We start from the raw sequence: 27,220 nt of genomic DNA, 5'->3' as shown, positions 1-27,220 counted from the left end.
GCGCCACCCGCGGCGTGGGGGTCGGGCAGCACGCCGTGACGGCGCCATGTCTGGCCGGGGACCTCGTCGGGGACCTCGTCGGGGACGCAGGACGGACGGGCCGGGCTGGTCGGGCAGGCCGCCACCCCCTCCAAGCCACCCCTGGCGCCCAGCGCCGCCGGGGAGGGTTGAGCTACTCCGTGCGCCGCGCGCCGCGCGCCGCGGCCGCGATCCAGTAGTGTGGTCCCTCTCGCCCCGGCAAGCCGACGCCGCCGACGCCGCCCCCGCCACGCCGGAGTCCGCGCCGAGCCGAGCCGCGAGACGCACCCCGACGCCGCCGTCGCCGACCCCTCCGCCCCGCCGTCCGTGCCGCCCCGCCGCGAGGGCCCCTAGCAATGCGCGCCGCCGGTGCGGGGGCGTTCGGCCCGACCGGCCCGACCGGCGCGGGGCCGCCGCCGTCGTGAGCGCGACCATGAGCCGGGCTGGGACTGGCGGCCGAGGATTAAAAGGACCTAAAGAGCCGGTAGCATGCGCGGCAAGCGCGGCATGCGCGTCGCCCTCGCCGGAGCCTTCGCCGTGTTCGTTTTGGCGGGAAAGGTGAGTGAGTGTGGCAGTGTGGCGCCAGGGCCAGGGGCCAGGCCGCGCGCTTTCGCCCTTCCTACCGGCAAAAAACGCGGAAAACAAAAAATAATAAACGAGACACGCGCGACATTCGGCTGGAAAAAATCAAGGCTGTGTCCTGCGTCAGCCTTGGCGTTCATGTTGTAGGCCGCAGGTGGTCGCGGTGCGGACGGAAGGTGGGGGAGGGGGAGGATGAGGGGAAGGGAAGTCCCCAGCGTTTAAATCATTCCGCTTGGGGATCTAGAGAAAAACAAAGTGGAACGACATTGATGGTAATTTGTGGTGGAAATGGAAAACATGACGACGCGGCGGGGAAATGCGATGTAGACATCAGAGTGGCGTTTCATGAGGTGAAGGCGACGAAGGGGTGGCGGCGGCACTGCGGCACTGCCTGCGCCCTGTTCCGCTCGCTGCTGTTCATCAAGTCTATTAATTACTGTTCAAACGACGTTAGAGCCCCTCGGAGAACCGTGTGCCTCCTCACGCCTCACGGCACTTCTGTGGCTGGCTGGACTTATGACTCGTGACTCTCCTAGCCTAGCTCATTAGTCAGTTGCGCACCGACTCAATATTTTTTGAGAAACTGAAACGAGGCCTGCGTTGATCTACTAAGTGAAACATTTCATAAAGTGTATTAACCTTAATTTTTTTTTTGGTCGTCCGCCTTATAACTGTATCCTTAGTCCCTGGAATCACTGCATGGCGACTCTTAGAAAAGAGACTCCCTTCACAAAATGGTTCCATCCCAGGCACTTCTACGGCAAAGTCGCCGTCCAATTTGGGGGGGGGGGGAGAGAGAGAGAGAGAGACTGCGGGGTGGACTGCTCAGCGAAGGAAGTGTGTGTGTGTGTGTGTGTGTGTGTGAGTGAGTGTGAGTGTGTTTATCGTCCGCCAGCGCGTGCTTGCTTATCGATTTGCCTGAGGAGTGGCGCTGCAGTGGCTGCAGTGGCTGCAGTGGCTGCAGCCTGCACACCGTCAGCGCCTCCGGGTCCGGACGCCCCGAGATGGGACTTCCCTCGCTCGTGACCCACTCGGCGCGCTCGGCGCCTTGGCGTGGCGCGGGTGGGTGGAGGTGGACGAGGTGGACCCTCCCGCTGCGTCCCGTCGTTTCCCGTTGGCCCGAGCCCCCTCCAGACGCCTTGCTGGTCTTGCTGGCCCTGCTCTGGCACCGTCTGGCTCTGCTCGAGCTCGAGCGCTCGGCGGGCGCGGGCGTGGCCTTGGAATGCGGGGGCCGCGGACGACGCGGGCTCGCCCTGCCGACGGCCTGCCCTGCAGGACGATTCCGAGAGTCCGCTTTCGTCATTCTGTCTCTGTCGCACTCACGGGGCGCCCCGAATGAGTGCGGGAGAGACAGAGCGACGAAAACGACTCTCGGAGTCAGTCTGCCGCCGACGGCCTGCAGATTAGGCAGATACTGTGAACGACGGCGTCACGCTAGCGTCGCTAGCGTCCCAGTCCCGCGTGCCACAGCGACGCGTCACCGCCTCGGTCACCGCGCGCCGCCTTGCCGGCCCGAAGACTTATTCCGGACAGCACCATGCCTCTCGCGCACCGACACGCGACGCACCGTGAGCGCGAGAGAGACAGAGCGGCGACACCGCTGTGCGAAATCAGCCTGAATAGTGTAGTTCCTGGGCTCCGCGACGTCGGCGTAGTTCGAGGACGGTGCGCGGAAGACTCTCCTCAGAAAATGCTTGAGGAACATGACTTCGCGGGAGCTTGACGACTTGAATAACTCCCAAATCGTCGTCTGAAAACAGAAAGTGAAAATGAAGAGAAGTTGGGCGCGGCTCTCAGGGTGGCGGCGATGAATGGAAACTTTTCGCTGACTCTGCTTTTCCAGGGAAGGGATGAATAAAACTAGCAACCATAAAATAATCACATCTGACATTGAGGTGATTTGAACCAACGACCCGCCACGCTACGGTCGTTCCCTGGAAAAGCAACCGCCTTGTCCACTCGGCCAGCCCGTCCGGGCGCCTGAGGCGTCGGCCACCCAGGCTGCACCCACGCCGTGGTGGCGACCGGCCGCGGCCAGACGGCGTGCTCCAGTGCCCTACAGTGTCGGCCGTCTCGGCGAGGACGGCACACGGCAGTTACTACGGGAACGGACGGGAACGGTAGTGGAGCAAGGAGGCGGTGCCTTGCAGCGGCGCCGCTCGTCGCCCGCCTTGTTTTACTATCTAATTTCGCTGGAAATGCGGCAGACTGATTCCGAGAGTCGTTTTCGTCGCCCTGTCTCTCTCACACTCGCGGGGCGTTCCTTATAGTTGCGAGAGAGACAGAGCGACGTGGCGAACGACTCTCGGAATCAGTCTGCGGAGCGGCTAACCTGGACTAGCTGGCATACGGCCTTCCCCATTGCCACCCCATCGTGTCCCCTGCAGCCTGCCCTCATTTTCTGAAGACTTTTATCCCCTCCGTCCGCCGACAGCGCGTTGCCTACTTCCACTCGACACTCCCCGCGGGGGACGCGAGTGTCCCGCGAAACACCTCTGCCACATGGTCGTATTGCAGGGCTAGCGAGCCGCAGCGCAGAGCCGCGGAGCCGCGCAAGCAGCGTCACACCGGTACTACCGCACTACCGAGGCACTCCCCGGCCGCACCACACGGGCTGCGGCAGCGTGCGGCAGTGCGCGGCTGTGGTCCGATCGGAATGGGCCATTTGAAACGGTGCGAGCACAGCACATGACGCCCTGCTAGGCCTGGGGCGAGGCGAGGCGGGGAGGGGGAGAGGAAGGGGAAGGGTTGGGGGAGGCCTTACACAACACAATGTTCCCCGGAGAGGCGGCAGCGGCAGCGCCCTTTGTCGGCGAAGTGTCCGCTGAAGGGCGATTGAGAAACAGTGGGAATCGAACCCGACCGCGTTGCAGGTTTTCCCCCTCCCGGCCCCCGGATGAAGAGCGCGCCGAGCACCGTTCCTCTCATTATTCGCTCCGCAAAGCAAAAGTGGCAGCTCTGGCGGACACTCTCCGAACTACGTCGGGCAGAGGGTTTGGCTGGTCTCGCAGGTGCGTGGAGGGGAGGCACGCACTGCTCGGACACTGCACCGTAGCGCACCGGAGACCAGTGGACCCTTTACATCGTCCTCCTGGCTAAACGAAGTCTTTAAAGAAAAAAGACGTCGGGATCAAAATTGTAGAGCTTACCGCTACACTATAAACAAACCAAATCCGAATCCAATCGGACCAATAGCGACGTCTCTATGACAAAAAGTATGTTTTTCAGAAAATCTGTTGGCTTCAGAAAACGGTTTGAGGTTTTCAAAATCGGTTTTCGGCACATGATAGTCCTCGACGAGCCTCACAAACGCCTCGCTTTGACCCCCCATAAATTTCGACTCATTCCCCCTGAAAAACGCGATGCAAAATAACCAACTGCGCGCTGCCAAGAGTCCCAACGCTTTTACTAACACATTTCTGAAACAAATAATTGTTTCGGAACACGAAATAGTGCCTTTTTATCTTCAAGACTTTTCCTATGATGTGGAAAAGACTGCAAGTCGATACGACTTCGGATAAGCCCTAAAAAAGGTGCCGAGTGCGAGGTGGTCGGTGTGCATTTTTGAAGTCTGGTCTAGCCTGGCGCCGGAATGCATGCGCAGAAGAGTGCGCAGAGCGCTGATCCCAGAGCTCTGCCAGAGAGGTTAGGATCTTCGAAGTTTTACGTTTTAACGTCATTTTAGCTCGATTTTTACAGTACCCCGCGAGGAGGTTGGTCTGTGTGGGAACATTGAATAACTAGGGCGAAAATTTACGAGTAATCTCACTCAAATGTAGCATACTGAGACATCGCAGGCACGGAGCCGAATCGGCGTGGACCAAGGCAGGTGACGAATGACGAGGCCAAGACCCGCTTCACCCTGTGGCCGCGCGCGACGGTGCTGCCATCTAGCGGTAGCTTTGCGGGGCGAATGTCGCCGAGAGCTCCATGCAGCGCCCCGTCCACGCCGTCCGCCCCGTCCACCCCTTCACTCCAATCTCCTGTCTGGTCTGGCCGAGGACCGCCGAGGGCCGCCAAGCCTGGCAGAAGAGCGGATCCGCGAATCATTTTCGCCCCAGATGACGATTTGCGGTCGCGGCGGTTGAGAGGGGGCCAGGCAAGCCAGGCAGGCAGCCCGGGTGGAACGGCGTAATGGCTGGAAACGGCGTCACCGCCGCCAGCGCGCCCGCGGCGATGTGCATGGCGATGAGGATGACTATGGTGATGATGAGCACGACGATAACCATGGCGATGATCATGGTGATGAGCACGACGATGACCATGGCGATGATCATGGTGATGAGCACGACGATGACCATGGTGATGATCATGGTGATGAGCACGAAGATGACCATGGTGATGGTAATGGTGATGAGCACGACGATGACCGTCGCAATGACCATGGCGATGATGAGCACGACGATGACCATGGCGATGATCATGGTGATGAGCACGACGATGACTGTGGCGATGACCATGGCGATGGGCAACGACGATGACCATGGCGATGGGCAACGACGATGACCATGGTGACGGTCTCCTCGATGACGGCGCGGGCCCAGGGGCCCAGCTGCTGTTTCATGTTCCGTTCCAAGGCAGCGGGTGCACCGGGCGGATCGGCAGCCTGGGAAGCGCAGTCCCGGAGTCCCGGAGTCCCGGAGGCCCGGAGTCCTGGAGTCCTGGAGCCCCCGGGGAGGCGCGTGCGGGGGGTTGCAGGGGGTTCCAGGGGGTAGCTGGTAGAGGTTCAAGCGTAGTGGGGGGCCGAGGGCGTGCCACGGGACGACTGGATGAATAAAAGAGTGGGAGATGGAGCATTGAGCAGATTAGCGTGGCGTTCGGTAAGCGCGGTGGAGAGCGGGGAGAGGGGAGGGGGGCTCTCTTGGGACTCCGCATCACATCCGCAGAGCCCCCTCCCCTCCCCCTCCCCCTCCCCCTCCCCCTCCGCTCCACCGTGTCGTGTTTGTTTCGTTTGGCAGGGCTGCCAACCGAAGCCAGTCGTTGGAAATCCAGCCACGTAACACGCTGCCGCCGCTGCCGATTTTACGCTTACGAGTTTGCCGACGATTTTTTCCCCTCTTTTATTTTTGGTGCCAGTTCGCCTAGTCGGCCAGCGCCACACGACCTGCAGGCCTCCCACTGCGGTGCGTTTTCGTCCTGCTCGTGCAGGCCAGGCTCGCACAGTGCCGCCGACGCCTGTAAAAGAAATCCCATTGTTGACCCGCCACGAACGTCTGGCAGGATTTCCTGGCCGAATCCCCCGCAAATGACATGATAGTGACTTCTCATTAATGCCCTCGGCCGGGCCACGTTAATGCACGGCGCGTCTCGCAGGCGCATGCAGATTCAGATGAGTGTGGCACACTGTATACATGCATGAGGCACTCCCCTGACCTGCCCCAGCCCGCCCCCTCGGCTCCTCGCCCCTCGGGGACGTTGAAACAGTTTAGTTTCCGCGCGGCGCACGTGCCCGACATATTCACATTCGCATTCGCGCTGTCGTCGGCCTCGCCTCGCGTAGCCTCGCGGCCCGGATTCGGAGTGGCGCTTCCTGGCGCCGTCTCTCTCGCACCACGCCGCGGCGCCGCACGAGTGCGAGAGAGACGAGGCGACCCACTTCGGAGCGGCCTCGCCGTTCACGCAGTGGGGCACGCCCTTCATCCACCTTCATCACCCCGCGTGTGCGTGTGCGGTGTGTCGCCGAGGCGGCCAGGCCGGGGCGGGCGCGGCGGTCACGTCCTCGACCACGGCCTCGGTCACGTCCGTGCACGCACGCCCGCCCTGCAGGGCCTAGCAGGGCCCGGCCGCCGAGTGGAGCCGCGGCCCGTATGCGCGGCCTCGGCGCGACGCCCGCCGCCGAACGACACGGAACACGCCCCGCCTCGCCCCGCCTCGCCCCGCCCCGCCTCGCCCCGCCCCGCCCCGCCCCGCCCCGCCTCGCCCCGCCCCGCCCCGCACAAAGGCCACGTGCTTCGCCGAGGCGGAAGTTTGACGGAGAATCATTTTCTGTTGTGCAACAATTATTGTTTCCCCGAGAGATGATACCAGTTCTCCTAAAGTAACTTTTCCCCGAGCACGGCTGCCTGGGGCACTGCCAGCACACTGCCAGCACTGCCTGCGTGGCTTGGAGGCTCCGGCGGCGCGTCGTCGCGGCGCTCGAGGACGTCCCGGACACCCTTATCCTCATCTCGTGCCGCGCGTGGTCGCGTTGTCGCGTTGTCACAACGCCGCGCCGTCAGCGCCGCCTCGCCTCGCGATCGCCCTTCCCTTATCACTCCTTCGACCGCGTGTCACTCGTTAGTGTCGAGCTGTACGTAGCGCACCGTCACGCTCTGTCCCTGTCGCTCCAATGGAGCGGGCTGGGCTTGCCGTGCGGGTGCGAGAGAGACAGAGCGACTCTTTGGAATCGCGTCTCCATCGACGGGCGCGACAGCGGCCCAGCCTCCCGGTGACACAGCGGTGGCGTGCGGCCGGCGCGGCCGTCGAGGCCCTGGGCTGGCCCAGCCTGGCCTAGCCTGGCCCAGCCTGGCCTAGCCTGGCCTAGCCTGGCCTAGCCTGGCCTAGCCTGTTCGCGCCGTCGGCCATACATCATTTTCAGCGACACATCTCAGCCGTCTCGCCGACAGCCGGTCCCTGATGTGGCAGATTTGCCCGACCCTCCACTGGAGGGCCTCCAGTCCCTCCGGCAGCGGTCGCCGTTACTTTTCCGTGCTGCCGCCTCCGCCTCCGGCAGGCACACTACTCATTCCGAGAGCCCGTCGCTCTGTCTCTCTCGCGCCTGTGCGGAGCGCCCCGTGAGTGGGAGAGAGACAGAGCGACGGAATGCGCCTGCCTGGCCTGCCGCACCGCAGCAGCGATTCCGTATCCGCATCACGCGTGGCGCCTAAAGAGCCTCGCGCCTTTTGACGCGCGCTGCAGAGCATGCCGGTCGCTACACCATTCATCACCTATTGATGGCTGCCGTGAGAGTGGGGAAAAGGAGAAAACATAAAAGAAACATGGCGATCTAGCGTTCCGTTTCACATTAAAGTGTGAGGAGCCGTTCCAGCGGGAGCGGGCCGCTCCGGGCCGAAGCCTTGCCCGAGGGGGCCGCAGTTCGGGCTTCGGGCGGCGGGCCCCTCGCGGGCCCCGAAGGGCGAAGGGTCACGCACTATGGGCACCGGCGTGATAAGGGTGCTGGGCCACACTCCACAACGGCGTCTCTCTCGCACTCACGGAGTGGCCCATACGGCCCGCAGGGGTGCGAGAGAGACCGAGTGGAGGCTGGAGGCAGCCTGCCGCGCTGCCGCTGGACCCGCCGCCCCTGCCTTGTTTTAGTAGAGCGGAGTGGGCTCACAATGAGAAGCAGCACCTCACGACCTCGCCGCCCGCTGCAGACTGATTCCGAGAGTCGTTATCGTCGCTCTGTCTCTCTCGCACCTATACGGAACGCCCCACGAGTGCGAGAGAGACAGAGAGATGAAAACGGCTCTCGGAATCGGTCTGGTGCCGCCGCTGCTGCTGGTCAGGACGGCCGGACGGCCTGGACGGCCTAGAGGGTCATCATTCACTGCCCCCTCCCCCCACCACCATTAGCACCCCGCAGTTGCTACGGCTCCATTCAGACATGCCAGCACCGGCAATATATATATCTTGCGGCCGCGGTGATGAAGGAGCACAGCGAGTACGTATCGCTCCTCGCATGCGCTTCCGCGGCGCGCTAAAATACGGTGTGGCGTCCTCGCCGCGGCGCGCCGCGCGCTGTCCCGATAGTCTGATTCCGAGAGTCGTTTTCGTCGCTCTGTCTCTGTCGCACTCATGGGCACCCCGTACAGGTGCGAGAGAGACAGAGCGACGATAACGACTCTCGGAATCAGTCTGCAGTAGCGGGTAGGCCTGGGCGATTATTGGTTGTAATCGTAATCGGCCGATGAATAAAATAATCGCGATTGGTGTCGATTAGCAGTTCGGTAATCGGTAATCGAAAACGTACACGATTAATCGAAAATCAACGATTAATCGGGGGAAACCGATTATTTGGAAATTGACAAACAAAGGTTAATACTCGTACTATTGTGAAAACAGCGTTTAATAAGAGGATAGGAATACCATTGGCGCAACCTCGAGTGTCTGAGACAGCTTTTTCGTGCCTTAACTGAAAACTTTTCAAGACTTTTCCGCTCAGAATTTGAACAGGTGATGAAAAGAACATCCGATAATGAGACGATTAATCGATAATCGATCATCGTTAAATAATCGGTCAATCCTTCGATTACCGAACCACTAATCGGGGGTTTGAAATAATCGGACGATTAACAAAATAATCGCGATTATTTTCGATTATTCGATTAATCGCCCAGGCCTAGTAGCGGGGCTGCGGAGGGCAGAGGCACCCTGATTTGTCTCTGGGCTGCTGCGGCCATCGGGCGGGCACACGGCGCGCACGGCACCCGGTGATGCTAGTCTTCCCCGCACTGGCCTCCCCCGCTCCGGGAAAGAGATTGCAAGGATTCGCTCCATTCAAGCCAAGAGGCGCGGCATTGAAATTGGTCGCAAGCAGCGCCCCGATCGGGCGGGGCGGGGCGGCGCGGGGCGGGGTGCCTGCATGGCATGGAGGGCAAAAATAAGGAGGAAGCAGATCGTGTTTAGGCCGCCTTTCCTCCTGCTGCCCTGGCAGGAAAAGAAGTAAAACGCGCGCGCTGGAAACTTTGGAGAGAAAGAATGTTTGGAATGTTGAACTCCTCCAGTCCCCGGCCGGCAGTCCGGAATCCTGTACAACTCTACGCCGTCGAGAAAAATAAACAAAACCGGGCGTCTTTACAAGTTTGCCTCAGCACCAGCCGAGCTCTCATAGTGGGTGAAAATGCTGTCCTGTTCATCATTCAAAACGAAAAATTTGTGAGGAAGGTCGGCGGGGACGCTGGCTTTGAGCCCCCTTGCAGTGCGCCTGTCCGCCAGCTGTCCTTGTCGGCCTGGGGCCTTTGCTGCCCGGGGCCTACACCGCTACAATGCTACACTGCTGCTCTCCGCACGACATGGACGACATGGGCTACACCGCCGGATTGCCGGAACACACAAATCCGCTCTCCGCCTAGGCGCGCCTCCGCCCCCGGCTAGTCTCACGGCGCCACACCGGAGCACCGTGGGCCAGAAGACCGGTGCAGGTGGCCAAAACTCGAGACGTGTTTTGAGCTCCAGAGTCGCTAAATGGGACTCGAGCCGAACGTGTGACCCCACCGATAGATTGCTCTCTGGACGAGGAATCCATTGGTCGGGTCTCACGTTCGGTTCGAGTCATACTTAGCGACTCTGAAGTTCAAAGCGCGTCTAGAGTTTTGGGCCCACTGCGCACAGCGCTCCAGACTCCAGAGCGCCCGGCGGCAGGCACAGCGGCCGCACCGGTGCGTCGCGGGCTTGCCTACCCCCGACTTCACAGGCGCTCGCTGAGTGGGGCGCGTAGACGAAGAGTGCACCTTGTCCGATGTTGTAGCACCACCATTTTCTGCTTGCAGGTGAGAGGCAATGCCATCCGAACCGTGTCAGATATGGGGCTGCTCCACCGAGCCAAGACGGTGAAACCTGTCCAGGTAGGCACCCTCCGTCCTAACCGGCCTGGAGCCGGTCGAGTACCGTAGCGACTCGTGCACCTAGAGCTGCGTCACACGCTGTTCGTCACGCTGTCCGTCACGCTGTCCGTTGCGCTGTCCGTCACGCTGTCCGTCACGCTGTCCGTCACGCTGTCCGTTGCGCTGACCGTCACGCTGTCCGTAACGCTGTTCGTCACGCTGTCCGTTGCGCTGTCCGTTGCGCTGTCCGTCACGCTGTCCGTAACGCTGTCCGTTGCGCTGTCCGTCACGCTGTCTGTTACGCTGTCCGTCACGCTGCCCATCACGCTGTCCTTCACGCTGTCCGTCACGCTGTCCGTCACGCTGTCCGTCACGCTGTCCGTCACGCTGTCCGTCACGCTGTCCGTCACGCTGTCCGTCACGCTGTTCATCACGCTGTTCATCACGCTGTCCGTCACGCTGTCCGTCACGCTGTCCGTCCAGCTGTCCGTCACGCTGTCCGTCCCGCTGTCCGTCACGCTGTCCGTCACGCTGTCCGTCACTTCGCGCGAAACTTCGTAGCTGACACGTCACTCTGTGGAATCTGCATGCTGGCGCGCTGGCTGTTGGCTTTGGCTTTGCAGCGAGTGGGTGGGGCTGGCGGGGCCGTGCCTGGGCCCTCCCCGGTCCCGGTCCCAGGTCCCCGACGGTGGCGGGACGGTGGGATGAGCTGGCACGGCAGGCTGGATTCCCACACAAAGGGCCGGTGATTGAGGTGCACTCCTCGCACTTCCCTCACCGACGCGCCAAAAAGGGAACGAAAAGGACATCCAGCTGCGCCAAATTAATGTTGTTTTTTTTTTTGCCGGAACTGGTGAACTTCCCTCCTGGGTTTTCGCTCGGTGGGGAGTTTCTTGGAGGCCTTTCTTACCAGCCAGGCCGTGCGGCGACATGTCGCGACGTCTGGTCGTGGTGTTTGATGGGCGGCCACCACGACTTGGCCCCCGCCAACTCCGTCCGCCGTCATGCAGTCGTTGTAGTGCCCTCGCGGTGTAGTGGCTTGCGGTGTTAGTGCCCTGCGGTGTAGTGCCCTGGCGGTGTAGTAACCTGTAGTGCCCTGCGGTGGTGGGGACGTGGTGGGGGCGTGGCGCGCCGGCCTGACTTGGAGGGGCTCCGTCCGCTCCGTCCCTCACACCTGTGCCTTCCCAGGCCGGCCGCGCGCTGGGGGTGTCCGGGGGTGTCGTCTCGGCTCGGACCAGGGCTCGGACTCTCGGACGCTCGCCATCGCCCGCCTGGTACGAGTGGGCGGCACTCAAGGGCAAGTGGCAAACCTCCCTCTATGTTACAGTGCACCAGCAGGTAGGGAAAAAGAGGCGAATAGAGCACGGGAAGGGCGCGGGGCGAGGCGGGCGAGGCGACCGGGCGGGTAAAGCGTCATCTAAGTGCGGCCAAGACGGTCGGCGGGGTCCGGGTCGGGGCGCACGGACGGGTCCAGACATTTGAGGTGGGTGAGGGGCCCTGCCGGCCCTGCTACCTGGGTTGCGTATGAGATGGCCCGGTGCGGCAGAGCGAGCGGGTCGGGGAGGCGAAGGGAAGGGCATTGGGTCGCAGTGGGTCGGATGGGTCGGACCGCCCCCAGCGGGTCGGGTCGGGGCGTTCGGGCATTCCGTGCGCCGCACCTCTCTGCGACTGCCCAGCCCGGACCGGCCGTGCCGCGGGACCGCGCGCGGGACTCAGGAGATCTCGCCGTCCTGCAGTGTGGGTCGGCGTTTGCTGTCGGTGGGCTGCCATCCAGCATCCTTCCAGCCTCCCAGGCTGCTCGAAGAAAGAATCCCCCGAAAGCGCCCCAGGGGCCGAGGGGTCGACAACTCCCATATTACCTCGTACGCAGAGCTTATATTACCTCTATATTACCTTATATTACCGTATATTACCCTATATTACCGTATATTACCTCTATATTACCACTATATTACCACATATTTCTGTGATTTGCTTGTTTCTAACCTAAACTAACGTTAAACTTGCCGTACTGAACCTTGGTATCAAGGTGTTAAAGCTATTAGGCTTCTCCTTGCAACAGGAAGAAATTCGGATTTGATGTCCGTGTTCAATCTGACATGAAGCTACGCGCCATACTTTTGTCAGATAGGTTGCATCGGGTTGCATACCTTTTATCTGACAGGGGGCGCTGTCATGAAACGAGGGTAAGGTCTGCATAATACCAAAATTCTAGCCAGAACTCCTGATTTTAGCCTTAGTCAAGGATACTGTGTCACGTTCTCATCTTCTTTTATCATATATTACCGTTGTTTTATTTCCGTATATTACCTTATATTACCCTATATTACTTATATTACCGGTAATATATACTACCTCGTACACGGCTCGAGGTAGTTGTCGACCCCTCGCCAGGGGCCCAGGGGGCTGCAGGCCGGGCCGGAACGGCCGGGGGCAGCCGGGGCCCCGCCGGCCCTGGCCCAACGCCTCTGCCACCAGGCACACTTCTTTTCGAACCTGGCGAGACGGCTCTTCGAGCCCCGCGTTCCTAAGGAGCAGGGATCGATGTCGCCGCCACCACGGCCTCCATGGCCGCCATGGCCGTGCTGCCAGCGTGGTGGCAGGCCGGCCACATTTTGTAATGAACAGTCATCAAAGTTTACTGCGCGGAAAGACAGCGAAGCGAAAGAGGAGGCGGAGGGAGGCGGTAAAGCCGAGTCAGGCGAGTCAGGCGCGAGGAGGTCGCGTCGGTGTCGGGTAGGCAGCGGGCCGGGCCGGGCCAGGCCGGGGACAGGGGGAGATTGGCTGGGTCTGAAAATTAGAGCGTAAGAGGAAAAACGGCTTTTCTCTCTGCGCCGCCATGACGGCCATGACACTTGCTAATGCGCAGCACCACCCACACCACACACACTAGCACACTCGACACCAAACCCCCTTAAACAACACACACACCATACACACACACACCAACACCAACACCAACACACCACGCACACGAAGGAACCGCGTTCCGGCCAGGCCAGGATGCCGGCAGGTTGACCCACCGCCATCCACCGGGGCACACACCTTGGGCGCGTTCGGCGCCCTCTCTCCCCCACTCGGCGCATCTGTCCAAACAGGTACCCGCCATCAACAGGGCGGACGGGCGTGAGTCTCGCTGCGCAGTCTCGCAGTCTCGCCGTGTGGCGACGAATTCCGTTTTTCGAGTGTGTGCGCAAGGCGGTAGAGGGGTGGCGGCGTCGCAGCCGCGTCGCACGGTGGAAATCCGAGACGCGTTTTGGGCTCCAGAGTCGCTAAATGGGACTCGAACCGAACGTGTGACCCCACCAATGGATTGCTCTGTAGACGAGGGATCCATAGGTGGAGTCGCACGTCGGGTTCGGGTCCCATGTGGCGGCTCTGGAGCCCAAAACGCGTCTCGGATTTGGGCCGTCCCCACCAGTCTTCTGGCCTACTGCGCGCCGGAGACTCACTGCTCCAAGAAGAATAGTTGGGGGCGCAGCGCCACTGTCGCGAGTTTTGCAATATCGCCGCCGCCGCGCTGCGTGCTAATTTAATTCGGCTTTGACGTTTGCCTCGCATTCAAGTTATTAGATTTTCAATTTTGGCGGGAAACTCTGTTGCGAAGAACGCGTTGCCGCGCGTCTTCCGGGTCGCCCTGCCGCCGCGGGCCTCCCTTTCCCTGCCTCGCGCTGATTTAATTATGGCGGGGATGTTTCGTCCCGTCGCGTGGGCCGCGCGGGCCGGTCGGAGGGGGCGGCGACGAGGCCGCGGGCACGCTGGCGGCGACCTGACGGCGGCCAGGTGTCGATGTGTGCGAGAGTCCGGGCCGCTCTCTGATTCAATGGCTCGCTGGTTTATTGAGTTGACGCGGTGCGGCGTGGCACAGTGGGACGGAAGACCGGTGGAGGGGGCAAAACTCTAGACGCGTTTTGAGCTCCAGAGTCGCTAAACAGGACTCAAACCGAGCGTGGGCCCCACCGATGGATTTCTCGTTCAGAGAGCAATCCATTGGTGGGGTCACACGTTGGGTTTGAATCCCATTTAACGACTCTGGAGCTCAAAACGCGTCTCGAATTTTGGCCGTCACCACCGGTCTTCTGGCCCACCGTGCGCGGTGTCCTGCCCGCCCGGCTCCACTTCGGGTAGCTGGACCGCCTCAATAAATCAAAAGCAGTCCATTATTGACAGCCGAACTCATCAAGCTCGCTATTTAATAAGACAAAGACACCCCCTCCTCCGCCGCGCCGCCGCCACGGACTCCAGACGGCGGTGGCAACGTTGTGGGTTGCGGCGAGGGTCGGTCGAGTGAATTTCTCCCCGGGTTTCCGATCGGCGCCATGCCGTGCCGAGCTGCGCCACCACCGCGTTATCAGCGCGACTTGTCATTGGGGACGCCGCCTGCGCCCCGCCCTGCCTCGCCCCGCCCCGCCCCGCCCCGCCCCACCCCGCCCCGCCCCGCCCCGCCTCGCCCCGCCCCGCCCCCGCATCCCGAAAGCGCGGCGCTTTGACGCCGTGGCGGCGGGGACGGTGGGGGCGGCGGGGGCGGCGGGGGCGGCGGGCGCGGCGGGGGCGGCGGGGGCGGCGGGGCGGCGGGGGCGGCGGGGCAAGATGCCGCTTGCTGATGGAGATGAAAGGAGGAAGTTGCCTCCCTGCTCGCCCTGCTCGCCCTGCTCGCCTTGCTTGCCTTGCACGGAGTCTGCAGGGACTCCACCCACGCGGTCACAGCTAGCAGTGTGTGGGACGCTGTCCCGGAGAAAAGGGTGCACGAAATCATAGTGTTAGGCAAGGGGTTACCCACTGAGGTAATCCTGTGTACACCCACTCGGTAATCATGGGTAATCGTGGTAATCTCGGTAATCTTGGTAATCGTGGTAATCTTGTAGTAATTGTAGTAATCTTGTGGTAATCGTAGTAATCGTGTGGTAATCTTGTGGTAATCGATCCAAAACTATTGCTGACAAAGATACTACTTAAGAGGACTCTCAAAGAAGTTGCCTCTCCACTATATTTTATTATTAAGAATTATTTTTTGTTTGCAGTTTTTATATTTAACCAAAAAATGGAACTTGTTTTAACTTAGTCTCTTAAGAAGTCAGGGGTGGAATGGCGGAAAAATAAACTTCTCTTACGCCCGACCACGCCAGAATCTTGTACCATACCCCAAGAAAACCAAGCAGACGAAATCCCGCAACACTGTCACTTCTCATCACCTTGGCTCCTATGGTGAGCTATGGCCGGCAAATACACTATGCATTATTCGCAGTAGCGCTGTTTCCGGAGACGAGCCATTCAAGTGAAAGTGAGAACACGGATATTATCCAAGAATGCTAATAGACATTGTTATCGCTGAGCAATCATGGTAATCATTAGGTAATCATGGTAATCGCTTGGTAATCGTGGTAATCTTTCGGTGATCATAGTAATCATTAGGTAATCCTGGTAATCCCGGTAATTTTAGTAATCCTGGTAATTTTGGTAATCACGAATCCTGTGTACGCTAAAAATTTGAGTGGGTAACCCCTTGGTGTTAGGTCAATTTACCTGCTGGTAAAGGGAAAATTTACGTTAGTTGAGACAAAAAGTGCCACGAAATCTCTGCAAGTTGCGAAATTTGCTGACTGTGTGCGGCCATCGCCAATGCTAGTGCAGCTGTCTGCAGCAGGCGCTCCCGTACCCGTCCGAAAAAAAAAATGACAATAGAATCCGGGAGTGGACAGGGGGAAAAGGCGAGTTCTTTCTATTTCGCGTATCTCGCACTTTTCCATTCGATCCACCGGAAATGTTATTTGCTGGGCTGTCGCGTCGCCGCCGTGGCGTCGGACCGTCGGACCCACGGCATTGCAGTGCAGTGTCCATTCGGCGCTCCGCTTCGCGTCCCCATCGGGATGCCGCGAGGGGGAAACGACTGAGAAATTTTGTGTACATCGGATAGGGATAACCCCGGATAACCCGCAGATTACCTCCGGATTACATCGAAAAATTTCCAGGATTACCATTGGATTACACCGGATTACCCCGGATTACCTCGGAATTTCCCCGGATTACTTCGAAATTTCTGGTTATCCGGATAGCGGATAACCAATTTGCTGTACATCGGATACACTCTCAGCATCTCTATGGACTTTTTTTCCAATATATCTATAGTAAAAAGAGATTTACTGTTGTCACAGTGAAATTTACGATCAGCCGTAGTAAAAATATACAGCAAACTAACTGAAAACCTTTTATCCCATGTCTAAAAATCCGCTAAGACCATAGCGGATCCGCTTGAAAGGGTGCGATTTCGACAAAGCGGATCCGGTTACAGGATCCGCTGCCGGATCCTCTATCATAGCGGATCCGCTTTGTCGAAATCGCACCCTTTCAAGCGGATCCGCTATGGTCTTAGCGGATCCCCTAAGCGGCTTAGCGGATCCTGTATAGTAGTGGATCCTCTAAGCAAGATGTAATATGTAATTTAAAGACTTTAACAGGGATTTGAATTTTGAAAAGAGGGCTCCGGGGGTACTGAAACTGGAGTCCGATCCAAATCTGCAATCCGTTTTTCGCTACCATCAGCGGTTTTCGAGATAGCGAAATCATGTTCTTCGATTGCAATGAAATTCAAATGGCCCTAGTGAATTCTCTTCAACATGCCCTGTATAAATTTTGAGCTCAAAATTCCAATAACTTTCGATTTTACAGCCACTTCATTTCGGGACGCCCGTAGAGGATCCGCTTAGGTCATGGGATCCGGTAAGGTCTTAGACGATCTGGCAAGGCCAAAGCGGATCCGGCCAGGCAAAAGCGGATCCGGTAAGCCAAAGCGGATCCGATAGGGCCAAAGCGGATCCGATATGGCCAAAGCGGATCCGATAGGGCGCAAGCGGATCCGATATGGCCAAAGCGGATCCGATAGAGCCAAAGCGGATCCGATATGGCCAAAGCGGATCCGATAGGGCCAAAGCGGATCCGGTGAAATCTTAGAGGATCCTCTAAAATCTTAGTGGATCCGCTAAATCTTAGAGGATCCACTATGGTCTTAGTGGATTTTTAGACATGGGATTGACTTTATCTTCTGTAAAGCACAGTAAAAACCTACAGAGAAAAATAACTGTGTGAATGCAGTAAACATTTTTCATGAATATAGTATTTTTTACTGTAGATTATGGGAAAAGTAATGTGGTACTTATAGTGAAATTATTCTGCGTGTACCACGGTAAAAGATTAATGAGTTAATTTAAGTGGCCTAAATGGGCATTTATTTGCAGCAATTGATTTGTATTGACAAGGCGAACAAAAAATGTCAAGGCATGACATAGGTTTGGATGGGAAATAAAGAAGTTATTGAACCCATTTTAGCACTATCGAAGTTCCCAAACAATTCCAAAATATTTTTCTGTAGACTTACAGACTAACTTTTCTGTGCATCACAAAGAATTTTCACTGTTGTTGTAGAATAGTTTTACTGTATGCACAGACAATATATTCTGTTGTCATTGACATTTTTTCTCGTATCTGTCCACTGATGATATTAAATTACTATTGCTGCAGTAAATATTTGTCTGTAATACTGTATTTTCCTTCATGAAATTATCTGCAGCTCACAGAGATTTTTTTCAGCAAAATACCGTGATTTTTTACTATATTATAGTTACGCTCTAAAATCACTAAGCCACAGAAAAAAATTTTCATAATATAGAATAAAAAGTCTATAGAAGATTGAGAGTGTAACCGAAGTCGTTTCCCCCTCGGGATGCCGCCAGGGAGCTGCAGCCGGGCCGCCGGGTAAAATCGTTACAGAATGAGTTTCTCGTCAGACAGCAGGTAATGCCGTTTGCCTCGATCGGTTCTCGGCGGGGTGGATAAGTATCTCCGAGCACTCGCTGCTGCGTCTGCAAAGAGCACTGTCGACTCTCTCGCACTCTCTTGAGCGTTCCGTCAGGGTGCAAGAGGGACAGAGAGCGACGGAGATCGACGAAACAACTGTTCGGAATCAGACACTTCCGGCCCACCCGGGCCCCGCCCCCGCCCCGCCATCTCGGGATCAGCTCCCAGCGGACAATCTCCTCTCCCCCCCCCCCCTCTCCCTCTCTCTCTGCCCCCCCCTCCCCCTTCTTAAAGCCTGATCCGGGCAGGGTCAGGATTTGGCGCGCACAGGCGCAAGAGGGGCCCGCAGTAAATCAGGGAAGGGAATTTGTCCCCTCATGACACAATCGGATAACGGGGCGGCCTTGCTGCCGCCTTCGCTTAGCCTGCTTTAGCGCGCTTTAGCGTGTCCGTGTCCGGCCGGCCGGGGCTTCAATTATGTTTTTGTGTTCGGCCGATCGGGGCACGCCACAGCCCTTCCATAAATCACGTAACGGTTCATGGGAGAGAGAGAGAGAGAGAGAGAGAGAGAGAGAGAGAGAGAGAGAGAGAGAAGAGAGAGGAGAGAGCCAGTTGTTACATGTTCGGCTGGATGAAGCGCCTTCGGCCGGTTGGGCTGACTCGCTGACTGCCGCTTTCAACGGGCTGAAAAAAACAGCCCTCGAATCAAACTCGCGACGGAACCAACGGGGTGGCCCTTTGAAGGATGAGGCTGTCCACCGGTGCTTGGCTGCTTTGTTCGCGGTCTTTTTGTGGACCTTTCGGAGTTGGGACACGCACTCGGGCGAGTGAGTGCGTGCGTGTGTCGCGGTGAAGAAAGAGAGGACTCGCCATTAGTGGATTGGACCGGTCCTGGCCGGCTGGCTCTCGTCTCGCCACCACTCCGTTGCGCTGTTTTAGTTTTAGTGGTGCTCCAGTTGCCATGGCTGCCGGGGCTGCCGGGGCGGTGGAGATGTGGACGCGACTTGCGTCACCGGGGTGGACCGGCTTCGATTCGGCCCACCGCCCTGCGAACCCCTCTTCAATGTTTGTCGTCCCCCCGCCGGACCTGCCTCCGCCTGCATTCCAAGGTTGTTCAAACATTCAAAATCGGTGTCCCGCGCGACGCGCCACCAGCGTCCACCCGCGCGTCCAGCAGAGCGTCCCGCGGAGTGGGCCAGAAGACCAGTGGAGGCGGCCAAAACTCCAGACGCGTTTTGAGCTCCAGAGTGGCTAAGCAGGACTCGAATCGAACGTGTGACCCCACCAATGGATTCCTCGTTCGGAGAGCAATCCGTTGGTGGGGTCACACGTTGGGTTCGAGTGCCATTTAGCGACTCTGGAGCTCAAAACGCGTCTGGAGTTTTGGCCGCCTCCACTGGTCTTCTGGCCCACTGTCCCGCGCCCGCATCGTTGCCCGCAGCAGACCGGCAACGCGGCAACGCGGCGGGTGGAAGGCGGTGCAAACAACCTCAACCTTCAACACTGGAGGGGCGGTGGTTATTCGCGAAATGCTCCCGGGAAATCCAACGTACTCCAGGAACAGTATCAGGCGACTCAGCTGGTGCAGACGGGTACATTTATGATGCGTCACGCACGCTCCGTCTCTCTCCCTCGCGCGGACACGCAGCACGCCCACAACGCGCGCCCCGCCCCGCGCCCACAGGCCGGAGTCGTAAAGAACCCCGTTCAGTGCACTCCCATGTCCCGTCCGCCCCCCGCCGGGCCGACACGGCCGACGTGGCCGACGTCAACGAGACGGATGGTTCGCAGCAGGGCGGCGAGATGGCGAGGTGGGCCCGCCGTTTTTCCATTTTTCTCTTCATATATTAATCCTGCTGAAAATGAAAAGAGAGGAAACACACGCGAGGCCGGATCCGACTGCCGCCGGTTGTCCGGTCATGTCTCTCTCTGTCTTTCTCTCTCTGCGCAATGACGTATACTGCCGCAGCCCATAAAACGGCCCGTTGTTCTGTTTTCTGTCTGCCACCTCCTCAGTCCCCGCCCCGCAGGCCCGCCTTCTGGTTGCCGTGGCGGCGCAGAGCGGCGCAGAGCAGCCCAGAGGGACGTCCGGCGTGTTTCGCAGCGAGATGATGGGGTTGTAAAGCACGGCCAGGCTCCGCGCTCTGCCTTGCCGTTTTAATGGCGCCGCCACTGCCTCTGGATTGCCTGCCATTGCCTGCCACTGCTGCCCAGTGGGCCAGAAGACCGGAGGAGGTGACCAAAACCCCAGACGCGTTTTGAGCTCTAGCGTCGCCAAACAGGACTAGAATCGAACGTTTGACCCCACCAATGGATTCCTCGTTGCGGGAGCAATCTGTTGGTGGGGTCACACTCTCGGTTCGAGGCCCATTTAGTGACTCTGGAGCTTTGGAGCTTCGGCCGCCTCCACCGGTCTTCTGGCCCACTGCGCGCTGCTTGCGGCTCGTCCCGGCCATTTCCCGCGCCGTTGACAGCACAGCACAGTGGAGACGACCAAGCCTCAAACGCAACTCGAATCATCGGTCACAGTGTGTTCCCGGCTCGAACGGCAAGCCGTTGGCGGTGCCATGCGCTTGGTTCGTATCCATAGAGCTCAAACGTGCCCAGAGTTTAGCCCGCCCACTGTCTTCCGGGCCGCTGCGTGCAGCGCCGCGATGGCGGAGCGATGGCGGGGCGATGGCGGGGCGGTGGCGGGGCGGGGCGGGGGGGTGGCGGGGCGGTGGCGGGGCGGGGGCGGGGCGGGGGGGGCGGTGGGGGGGCGTCGGCGGGCGCCACCCCCCGGCGCCGCTCGGCTCGGCGTCGCTCGGCATGCAGACGAGGCCAGTACGCTGTACGCAGTACGCACACCAAGACCGAACCGGTCCGCTGGGACTGTGTTTGTTTCCTCCCGAGCGCGCCGAGGCACCAGGACGGCAGGCCGGCGAGGAGGTGGACGGGCCGCGCGGCGCCACCACCCCCCCACCGCCCCGACCGCCCCGACCCGACAGACACCCACCCCCTCGGCCGCCATCGGCGCCCTCTTGAGGAAGGGAAGGCCTGCCCCGCCTGCGCCCCCTCACCCCCAGGGTCCTGGCCGCCCCCAGGGTGGCGCTTGCCGCCGCTTGCTGCAAGACGGCCCCCCATCCCCGCCGCCCTGTTCCACGTCATGCCCCTCCCCCTCCCTGCCGAAGCGTCTTTTTTTCCCGGGTCTGGGTCACGGACGCCCCCGACCCAAATTACCGCGTATTTTCCCAAAGGGAAAATCACTCTTTTTTCTCTCCGCGCTGCCGCCTCTGCTGCTGCTCTGCATAAGCCCGGTCTGTCTCCCGCTGCTGGCGCGCTTCCAGCCCCGCGCCCCGCGCCCGGCACTGACCAGCAGCGGGGCCTCGGCGGCCTTGGTGACGGCGACGTCGTGGAGGCTGCATGCCGTCATGGCGGTGGAAACAGAGAAGGCCGCCAGGGTCGTGCGAAGGCCGGCGGGCAGGCCGCGGAGGCCGTGCACGCCGTGGAGGCCTAGTGGAGGCGAAGCAAGGCGTCGAACGGGCGCTCGTGCTAGTGGAGCGGCGCGCGGCGCGCAGCCCTGTGCATACGGACACGCCGCAAAGCTGCTTATCGGCGCCAACCAGCAGACGCCGCTGCATTTGAATTGGAATTTCGAGGCGAGCGAGGGGGCGGCAAGGCGACCAAGACAAGGGGGTGAGCCGCAGCTCCTACAGGGAAGCCCCCCTCACGGTGGTGGCCAGGGCCGTCACTGGAAATGCCAAGTAAAACAAGACAGGACCTTCAGTTACGAAAATTCAACCAAAAATTCAAATTGTTTGAGATAAGAAAATAAGATTCGAGGATAAAACAGCTGGAGAATATCTTTCACTTGGGTCACACGTGCAGCTGAAAGCAGCTGCCTCCTTTTCCATTTCCTGGCCGTCCTCGGTGGCGTGGGGCGGTAGGCGCCGCGCTAGGGTCGGCTAGGGTGGCCGCACGGCGCGGCTTGGTGGCGCGGCTCGGTGGGGCCGCTTGCCGCTTTATTCCTGGCTGGCTGGCCGCCGTGGGCGTACCCTAGTCGCGGTGGGCCGGCCGGCCACCTCCTCGCCGCGCTGGGGCCCTGTGCAGCGAGGTTTCAGTGGGAGGGGGCCCTGAGCGCCCTGAGCGCCCTGAGCGCCCGCGGGGGTGGCTGCGGCCGGGCTGCGGCCGGGCTGCGCGTCCGCGATGTGGGTCGTCCTTCGACGGGACCGTCATCGCAGACGGCTGCCTCCTTCCGTCCTGCCCCACGGACCGCTCCGTTACTCGGTGAACAGCGCTGAACAGTGAACACCACTAGAAATAATTCAGCTGCGCGGTTATCGATCGGTCGGAACCCGATTTGCCTGGCGCGCTGGCGCGCTGGCGCGCTTACAGCCCTGCTGCCCAGACCGCGCGGGGCTGGAAGTGACCTGGCCCGAGGGGGAAACAACTTGGGAAAATTTTGTACACCGTTATTTCAAATTCAAATTTTTCACTTATTTCAAACTTATTTCAACTTATTTCAATTTATTTCACTTATTAAAACTTATTTCACTTATTTCAAATCTATTTCAACTTATTTCACTTATTTCAACTTATTTCACCTATTTCAAACTTATTTCAAGCTATTTCACACTTATTTCAGCTTATTTCACACTTATTTCAACTTATTTCACACTTATTTCAACTTATTTCACACTTATTTCAACTTATTTCATAGATTTCCTCTCATTCCACACTAATTGTAACATAATTCAGCCGATTTCACACTTATTTTAACCATATTATACTGAACTCAAGCTGTTACGGTTTTTACTCTTTTTAACCCTTTGCGTTGGTTAAACCTAGGGTCGCCTAGGGTCAAATTAAAACTTGCTAATCGGCCCCAAATTAACCTGTTGAACTTGACCAGGACGAGAGGGGAATTCCAGCAGTACGACTGGTTAGTAACCATTGTGGAAATATATTCCCCAAAATCCACGATGAACTATATTGTAGCGACATATTCGAACTCAGTCGTATCTGCTCTTTTAAAATCTAACTACGGACGTTTGTTTAACAGACCTGAAAAATTTAGACAACAAAAAATCCAATTCAGCAGAGAGAATTAATAGCATCTTTCTGTGAAACAAAATTACTTATGCTGGGCCCGCAGCCGTCCTTGTCTCTCCCATAGGTCCGCCTTGAGAGCGAGGCAAGCGCGCACCAACGCGCGCCCGGGCCGCCAGCGACACTGCCGGCGGTGACGGGACCGCCCCGGGAACGTTTGACAACATTGACTGGGGGGGGGGATGGCCACATCGCTGATCGCTGCCGCTTCGCCACGACCGTGCACAGTCGCTCTCTCTCGTACAGCCAGGGGGCCCGCACGTGGGTCAGAAGCCCTATTTCCGTGATCATAGGGTAAAAATTTAAAGTGATTTTGGAACCCATCCAATACCGCTTCTCCACTCAAAAAGTCCACTGAACTAAAATCAAGTTTTGGTTTTGGCGATAGGACGCATCGTATTTGAATGGCAGGGCTGCAAAGTCAAAATTTTGTATCTATATTTTCATGTTTTTGTGTAAATCGCACATTATCGTTTCCTCCCAGTTTGGATGCAAACCATTCCAGGTAGCCTGCATATCAGCACGGAACTTTAAAAAAACTGTATAAAAATGTGCTGGGAGAGAACCAGACCCGAACTTCGTCCAAAGGGTTATACGACAACACTTCCAAGCAAAATATTGCCCAAAATGCCCAAATTCGACAAAAATTTGGAGGAAAAGTTATGTTCCCCCCCTTTTCCCCCCCGACCATTTCAACTGGATCGGTAGGTGGATGCTGTAGCCACATTGGGCAACCGGCCGTTCAACCGCACTCAGCCGAAATTTTTTTAGCACCGATTTTTGATAATTTTAGCATGTCTAAAAAAATTTGGGGTTTTGACGGTTATGTTTTTTGATGCCAAATCGGCTTCAGGCCTCTCCGCATCTGATTTAGTAGCTTCCTGAGTAAAAATGTCTTGTTCGAACGTGTTTGAACGTGTTCAAACGCGTCCAAACCTGCTCGGGCGAGTTAAAAACCAGTTCGGAGTCTGAAAGTGTCCAAAGGGTTCAAAGTGTGTTCGAACGTGTCCGAAAGTCTGAGCTTGTCGGGACGGTCCAACGTGTTCGAGTGGTTCAAACGTTTTCGAACGTACTCGAACGTTTTATCGGTACGCGTCGACGTTCTAACGTTGGGGTTTAGTGTCGGTGGTGTGGGGAAGTCTCCCGTCTTTTTAAGCGTAAAACTTGATGAAAACTGAAACTCGTCGATACGTGTCGGAACAATCCAAAATTCACTATACGTGTTGGTACCTTTAAAACGTCTCTGCGCTAATACAAACTGTTCAGTGCGTGTTGGAACGTGTCAGGTTGCTTAGACGTGTAAACCCCTTTTTGGGGGTACTAGTCCACGCTCGATATACGAATGCGCTCTCTTTCCCAGGAACGTGACATCACGTTAAAACGAACGGACAAAGTGTCACATTCTTTTGAATGTAAATCTACAAAAAATTAGTTTTTTCACATTCAAACGAAGTGACACAATGCTCAAACAATGTGACATTTTGTCACGTTGTTTCAACCTGATGCACGCTCCTGGAATGAGAGTGTGAACAAGTTTTGGGTGCCGTATTTACATCATACCCCCAAAAAAACCTAAACCCTTTCACCAATACACAAAAAATAGTCAAAAACCTCCATTTTTACCCAATTTTAACCCTTTTAAATTTACGAAATATGCATGTTTCTGTTGTCCCGTGGTCCCGAAATTTTTCACAGCACCTGCTTATCCATAATCTATGCAACAAAATAGCATTTTTTGCAATTTAGTGTTAATTGGGTTTATACATTTGCCAAATTACCTTTTTAAAACAATTATGCAAAACCCGACTTTTTCCCTCTCTAAAGGGACCTTTTAGGAAGCTTCAGTTAAAATTCATCCAATTCGGTCAAAAAACGGCTGGCAGGAGGCGAGGGGGGCCCCCACCCCCGTAACCTGTGTACAAATTGGCTGGTAATCTCTGGTAATCCACGGCGTAAACACGTAATCCTTTACAAAAATTTTGTCATTTTTTAACGTTTTTAGTCATTTTTTAACGTTTTGAGCTATTTTTCAACGTTTCGAACCAATTTTCGAAAATTTCACGCGTAATCCCTAGTAAATTTCCCGTAATCCCATAGTTTGTGTACGCCTGAAATGAGAGTGGTGGCCCCTCGGCAGGAGGCCGTGATCACGAAAATAGGGGTTCTGGCCCACTGTGCGGGGGTCGAGCCCACCCACCCACTGCAAAAATCTGTTGGTAGTAGCCGTGCCGAGCCGTGGCCTGCACCGCTCGCCGCCGAGCCCGCGCCCTAGGCCGGGCCGAATCGAGAGGCATTGTTGCGCGATATTTCCCCGCCGTGGCAGGCGGGGAGGGATTGTCAATGTTTCGCGAAGGCCGTCGCGCGCGAGGAGGGGGTGCCATTTTTTACGCCCGGTGCCGCTGGCGCTGTACCCGGGGGGGTATTGTCGAATTCCGCGCAGGCTAAGCCTCACTGCCACATCCCGCCCCCGGGAGCCCGCCCCCATTATTACAGCGGTTCCAAACCTGGGGTCGCGAAAAAAATTTTGAGGGGTCGGGGGGTGGCTGGGGTCGCGGTGGTTTCCCGGCTGGCCCACACGCCCAGCACTGGCGGGAACAACTTTGCGGCATTTCTGCTCCCAAACTAAGGGAGATAATCGCACTTCGTAACAAAGCATGCTAAGGAAGGACAAAGACCAATTGCCCGTTTAGGAGGACGAAATACCGCCTCGAATCAGACGAGTGACTGCTTAAATAACGCGAAGTTTATCAAAACGTTCACAAAAGTCTGTGAAAAAACGTGTTTTAGGCCGACTTTAAGCATCTACTGCGTCTGATCCGAGGCGGTATTTCGTCCTCCCTCAAAGGGCAATTGGGGCTTGGACCTTCCTTTTTCATGCCTTTGTTACGGAAAGCGATTATCTGCCTTAGTTTGGGAGCAGTATTGCCGCAAAGTTGATCCAAACTGTCACAAATGTTTGAAAAATGTGTTTTGATCAACTTTGCGGCAATACTGCTCCCCAAAATAAGGCAGATAATCGCTTTCCGTAAAAAAGGCATGCAAAAGGAAGGTCCAAAGACCAATGCCGTTGGGGGAGGACGAAATACCGCCTCGGATCAGACGCCGTAGATGCTTAAAGTCGGCCCAAAACACGATTTTTCAACATTTGTGACCGTTTTGATCAACTTTGCGGCAGTACTGCTCCCAAACTAAGGCAGATATTCGCTTTCCGTAACAAAGGCACGCAAAAGGAAGGTCCAAGACAATTTCCCGTTGAGGGAGGACGAAATACCGCCTCGGATCAGACGCAGTAGATGCTTAAAGTCGGCCCAAAACACGATTTTTCACAGACATTTTTGACCGTTTTCATCAACTTTTAGACAATACTGCTTCCAAACTAAGCCGGATTATCGCACTTTTTATCAAAGGCAGCTAAAGGAGGGGTCGCGTGGGGTCGCGAAAATTTTTTCCCGGTGGCGCGGAAATTTTTTGGGTACAAATTGGGGTCCGAAGAAAAAGGTTGGGAACCGCTGCCCTATTATATTGATAGGATACGCGCTTGGTTTCTGGACTCGAGAGTAAAAGCAGGCTGACACCTTCATGTGTATAGTAGTTTTAAGTATGTTTCAAGTGTGCAGGTATCATCTGGTAAAAATTCACTAGCCCAGTGAGAGGTTGTGGTTAAGTCATACGTCCCCCACCCCCACACGTGCCCCCACCCTCGCTTCTTGGCACATTCAATCCACGTTCCCTTTGCGTTCACGGTTCCGTATACCACCGTTCCCCCCCCCCCATTTCCCCAACCGCCCCCTGGTGCTCGGGGCAGTCGAAATAACGGGAAATTCCGAGTTATTTCACACTTATTTAACTTATTTCAACTTTTTTCACTTATTTCAAACTTATTTCAACTTATTTCAACTTATTTCAACTTATTTCAATTATTTCAACTTATTTCAACTTATTTCAATTTATTTCAACTTTTTTCCCTTTATTTCAACTTATTTCATTATTTCAAACTTTTTCAATTTATTTCACTTATTTCAATTTATTTCAACTTTTTTCCGAAAAAATGTACCCCTTTATTTCAAGTTGTTTCCCCTTGACCGGGCCCCGGGGCGGGCAGCCGGGCGCGGGTTTGCCACCGAATTGGAGTACAGTGCGGCGGCGGTGCGGCGGCGCGTGGTCGAGTTTATTAGCGGGTCTGGCCTGGAGGCTGCTTCCGAACAGCTCCCAGACCC

At 57.0% G+C, this 27,220-nt stretch overlaps 1 protein-coding gene across 1 annotated transcript in view; it reads left to right on the top strand.

Moving 5' to 3' along the window:
* Positions 1 to 449: 449 nt before the first annotated feature.
* The window catches only part of LOC117649618, a 92,362-nt gene continuing 65,591 nt past the window's right edge, over positions 450 to 27,220 (top strand). Inside the window, exons 1-2 of the mRNA XM_034392516.1 lie at positions 450 to 576; positions 10,071 to 10,145. Of these exons, the coding sequence (XP_034248407.1) occupies positions 508 to 576; positions 10,071 to 10,145 (144 nt within the window). The 5' untranslated portion in view covers positions 450 to 507. The remainder of the gene's footprint in view (positions 577 to 10,070; positions 10,146 to 27,220) is intronic.

Source organism: Thrips palmi, unplaced genomic scaffold, assembly GCF_012932325.1.
Source record: "Thrips palmi isolate BJ-2018 unplaced genomic scaffold, TpBJ-2018v1 HiC_scaffold_4, whole genome shotgun sequence".
Taxonomy (NCBI): Eukaryota; Metazoa; Arthropoda; class Insecta; order Thysanoptera; family Thripidae; genus Thrips; species Thrips palmi.
The sequence above is the reverse complement of the archived record's forward strand: the minus strand, read 5'-3'. Positions and strand labels throughout refer to the sequence as shown.